Source organism: Gymnoscopelus braueri (assembly GCF_963280865.1).
Source record: "Gymnoscopelus braueri genome assembly, chromosome: 3".
In the NCBI taxonomy this organism is placed as follows: domain Eukaryota; kingdom Metazoa; phylum Chordata; class Actinopteri; order Myctophiformes; family Myctophidae; genus Gymnoscopelus; species Gymnoscopelus braueri.
The window spans coordinates 1,516,449-1,521,448 of NC_137612.1; the positions used below are offsets into that span (position 1 = coordinate 1,516,449).

At 43.5% G+C, this 5,000-nt stretch overlaps 1 protein-coding gene across 1 annotated transcript in view; it reads left to right on the forward strand.

Moving 5' to 3' along the window:
* Positions 1-5,000, forward strand: part of LOC308082952 (inositol 1,4,5-trisphosphate-gated calcium channel ITPR1-like) — a 144,763-nt gene that overhangs the window by 117,568 nt on the left and 22,195 nt on the right. Inside the window, exons 41-42 of the mRNA XM_080425032.1 lie at positions 182-357; positions 1,833-1,997. Of these exons, the coding sequence (XP_080281158.1) occupies positions 182-357; positions 1,833-1,997 (341 nt within the window). The remainder of the gene's footprint in view (positions 1-181; positions 358-1,832; positions 1,998-5,000) is intronic.

Consider the following 5,000-nt stretch of genomic DNA (forward strand, 5'->3'; position numbering starts at 1 on the left):
GGTTCTATGGGTCGTCAAAATAAGGTAAAAACGCTGGCGGTGGCGGATGAATTAATGAATTAATACCTGGCAGTTTTCAGTTACTTCCACATTGGCCTCATATCCAGCGACAGAAACTCTCGGCCTGGCGTGAATACAGTACTAAATGTACTTATCGTAGCTTTCTACTTGTACCCTGCAGGCATGCTGGACCCTCACCTGTCGGCCTTGCTGTGGATGGGGGTCCTGGTCTGCCTGGCCATCGTCATCATCATGCCCCAGCCTCTGGGCATCCGGACCCTCGTCATCGTCACCATCCTGAGGCTCATCTTCTCCGTGGGCCTGGAGCCCACGCTCTTCCTCCTGGGAGCTTTCAACGTGAGTTATCTTCTCTTTGTGTCTTCCTATGAGAGCTTTCAACGTGAGTTAACCTCTCTGTGTGTCTTCCTATGAGAGCTTTCAACGTGAGTTAACCTCTCTGTGTGTCTTCCTATGAGAGCTTTCAACGTGAGTTAACCTCTCTGTGTGTCTTCCTAAGAGCTTTCAACATGAGTTATCTTCTCTGTGTGTCTTCCTAAGAGCTTTCAACATGAGTTATCTTCTCTGTGTGTCTTCCTAAGAGCTTTCAACATGAGTTATCTTCTCTGTGTGTCTTCCTATGAGAGCTTTCAACTTCCTAAGAGCTTTCAATGTGAGTTATATCTTCTCTGTGTGTCTTCCTACAAGAGCTTTCAACGTGAGTTATCTTCTCTGTGTGTCTTCCTACAAGAGCTTTCAACGTGAGTTATCTTCTCTGTGTGTCTTCCTAAGAGCTTTCAACATGAGTTATCTTCTCTGTGTGTCTTCCTATGAGAGCTTTCAACATGAGTTATCTTCTCTGTGTGTCTTCCTATGAGAGCTTTCAACATGAGTTATCTTCTTCTTGCAACACATGTTGCAGGAAAAAAGAGAGACACACACACACACACACACACACACACACACACACACACACACACACACACACACACACACACACACACACACACACACACACACACACACACACACACATATGGATGTCCTCATTCCTTCCAAACAGTGCTCTCCTGTCTCTCCCCTCACTGTGTCCTCGCATACCCTCCTTTCCTTTCCCTAACAGCTCTCGTGTCCTCTCCTAAACTCCTTTCCTCACCCTAACTGCTCTCGTGTCCTCTCCTAAACTTCAGTGTGTTGGAGCCAAGCTGTACGTTCCTGTACGCTACGCTCCTGTAATGTACTATACGTTACGCTCCCTGCATCTCAGCCAAGTTCCCATCAGGAAACCACAGATGTCCTCAGATGCCTCCTCAGTGCTTCCTGTCAAAGGATATATATAATGTATTTGGCTGTGGACCTCTTATCTGAAAATATGTGGGTTGTTAAAAAATATATGTTTTTTATTTTCACAATTATTCATGAAAAAAATCTGAATTCCATTAAAAAATACATTTAAAAAAAACCTTTAGAAGTAGTGGAAAAAAAAAAGGCAGGGCTGTATTAGCCATTGGGCCACCGAGGCCGTGGCCCAGGGGCAAATGATAATAATTTCCAAAATCTTTTTTTTTCCAAAAAAAGGGGGGGGGGGGGGCTAAAAAATTGGCGACCCAGGGGCCCGTGTAAGGGTTAATCCGTCCCTGCTTCCAAGAGTGCAACAAGATCATCTTCCTGATGAGCTTCTGTCTCTCCTCTAGGTGTGCAACAAGATCATCTTCTTGATGAGCTTCTGTCTCTCCTCTAGGTGTGCAACAAGATCATCTTCTTGATGAGCTTCTGTCTCTCCTCTAGGTGTGCAACAAGATCATCTTCCTGATGAGCTTCTGTCTCTCCTCTAGGTGTGCAACAAGATCATCTTCCTGATGAGCTTCGTGGGGAACAGGGGAACCTTCACGCGGGGCTACAAGGCCATGGTTCTGGACGTTGAGTTCCTCTACCACCTGCTGTACCTGGTCATCTGCAGCCTGGGGGTGTTCGTCCACGTCTTCTTCTACAGCCTGCTGGTGAGAGGAGCGCACGCACGCACACACGCACGCACGCACGCACGCACGCACACACGCACGCACGCACGCACGCACGCACGCACGCACGCACGCACGCACGCACGCACGCACGCACGCACGCACGCACGCACGCACGCACGCACGCACGCTCAAAGTGTAGATCTGCTATATTTTTTTTATCGTGAAAATTTGTCCAAATATTTATGTATATATATATATATATATATATATATATATATATATATATATATATATATATATATAACAAAAAAGGGGACTCCTGCACATCCAAAAAAACCCGTTGGAGGTGCAAGTCTAGTCAGCAGGCATATAAATTGTAAAAAAGGTAAAAGACCTTCAAAGAAGGGACTGCACACTCTAGGGAACAGATGGACAACTTACTACTGCATTATAGTATTTTATTAGCACGACGCGTTTCGCCGTGAGCTTCGTCAGGTGCTATACAAAAGTAAACTTTTGTATAGCACCTGACGAAGCTCACGGCGAAACGCGAAACAAAAGTAAACTTTTGTATAGCACCTGACGAAGCTCACGGCGAAACGCGTCGTGCTAATAAAATACTATAATGCAGTAGTAAGTTGTCCATCTGTTCCCTAGAGTGTGCAGTCCCTTCTTTGAAGGTCTTTTACCTTTTTTACAATATATATATATCAGAGGTCGCGTTAGTCCGATAATTGCCGGTTTTGACCGATTTTTTATGACAAAGACCGGAAAAAATAAATCTCCCCGGACATCCTGACCGTTTGATTATGACACAGCAGTTCATTAATTATCACCGCAAATCAGGCACATTTCAAATCCTTTGCTTTGCAAGGTCTCTCTCTCTCTCTCTCTCTCTCTCTCTCTCTCTCTCTCTCTCTCTCTCTCTCTCTCTCTCTCTCTCACACGCTCTCGCTCTTTCTTTCTCTCTCTCTCTCTCTTAACAGCGTGCGTGTGTTTCTCGGAGAGAGAGAGAGATAGACAGAAAGAGTGTGTCACACGCTGATAAGTTACACCTATTTCCTGTTAATAATAACCAGTATAAAATGTGATGCATTGGGCGGTAAATGGGAGATACTTTATTGTGAAGGTACAACAGGAAAAAGAGAGTTGATGTTGCTGCTGCGTAGTGGTTGCTGGTGCTGCTGCGTAGAGACTGCGGTCTCTGCAGTCAGACAGAGACTGCGGACCGCGGTCCGGTTACAAGTTACATTATATAAAGTTGTGTATTTAACAGTCAGTCACACACAAGTTGTATCATTACGAGTTAGAATATGTCACAGACACTAGGCTACTACAAGGGCACTGTGAGTAAAGTTGGCAAGTTGCCCTACAGTTTAACAAGGCAAGTTGAAGATGAACTATCCAACACTGTAAATACTCATCACAACAGGCTACTGCAACTATGGCATCCAGGTGAAACACAACGTTAATCATAATCGTGGACCTATTTTTAACTCTATGAGGTGGACACGTTAAAACGTTACCACTTTGAACTGAATAGCTCTATGAGGAGATGACAAGATTCTCACAACTCATCAACTTTTCCACGGCTGTCCCAACTAGACGCACGGACGGCATCCACTGCCTAACTATACAGTATAACCTCCTGTGAGTGAGTAGTGGTCTATAATTTATTGCCCTAACAGGTCAGCTGAGCCACGTTATGAAGGATTAATCTGAAATGCCCAATTTTGTGCAGTGCCCTTTGATTAGAAAATGCATCCAAACGCAATTGATTATTGAGAAACCATTACGCACGCAGCATGCGCAAATGGTAATGTAGGTAATTAATGTATTTGTGTAAGATGACCCTGCTATATAAAATGTGTATATTATGATGGTTCATGTTCAAATAGCTCAATCCAAAATATAATGCTGTAGGCCTAAGTGTTAGGCTGTATTTACGCACCTGCTTCTCATTAATGCATTAAAATAATTATGACCGTTATTTTTGTCAGATGTCCGATAAATTTGAACCCTTCCGGACATTGGGACCGGCAGATTAAAATCCTAGCGCGACCCCTGATATATATATATATATATATATATATATATATATATATATATATATATATATATATATATATATATATATATATATGTATATATATATTTTTTTTAAGCGAACATTTTAACTCAAATCTTTGCTTCTGGGGTATTCTACAAATGTCTTCTAAAAACTAACAGTTTTTTTAAACAACCTATGTTACTATAATATCAGTGGTTCTCAAACCTTTTCATGTCAGGGACCCCAAAAATGATACGTATTTGGCCGCGAACCCCCATCTCAAAATATGATGTTCCAGGGACCCCCACCTCTGTATTCCGTCTATCTCTCTGTCTCTCTCTGTCTCTCTCTGTCTCTCTCTGTCTCTCTCTCTCTCTCTCTCTCTCTCTCTCTCTCTCTCTCTCTCTCTCTCTCTCTCTCTCTCTCTCTCTCTCTCTCACGGTGCATTCGAGGACGCGGCCTTATTAACAAACAGCTCAACCTCCGTGTCTGTGGCATGTGGTTGTTGTTGAGGTTTGTTGAGGTGTTAATTGCTGTGTGTACCAGCGTTCCTGGTCGCTCTTTATAAGGTGTCGGCGGAGCTACGGCGTGCCAGCGGCATAGCGTTCCGTTGGGGGGTGTTTTCCACTCGCCATGCAGCTGTGGAACCCTCTGCAGACGCAGCACAAACACCTCTCCATGTGTCTGTTTGAGGAAAAGGCCAAACGCAGATTATTGTATTTTCATTAAACTCAGGTCAAAACGGAATGAGCTGACAGAAGTTCTTATCATGGGGGAAAAAAGGAATGTGGTTCTAAGGGATACAAGAAGAGTATAGGCACTAAAGAAGAGTATAGGCACTAAAAGAGAGTATAGGCACTAAAGGAGAGTATAGGCACTAAAGAAGAGTATAGGCACTAAAGAAGAGTATGAAGAGTATACGCACTAAAAGAAGAGTATAGGCACTAAAGAAGAGTATAGGCACTAAAGAAGAGTATAGGCACTAAAAGAGA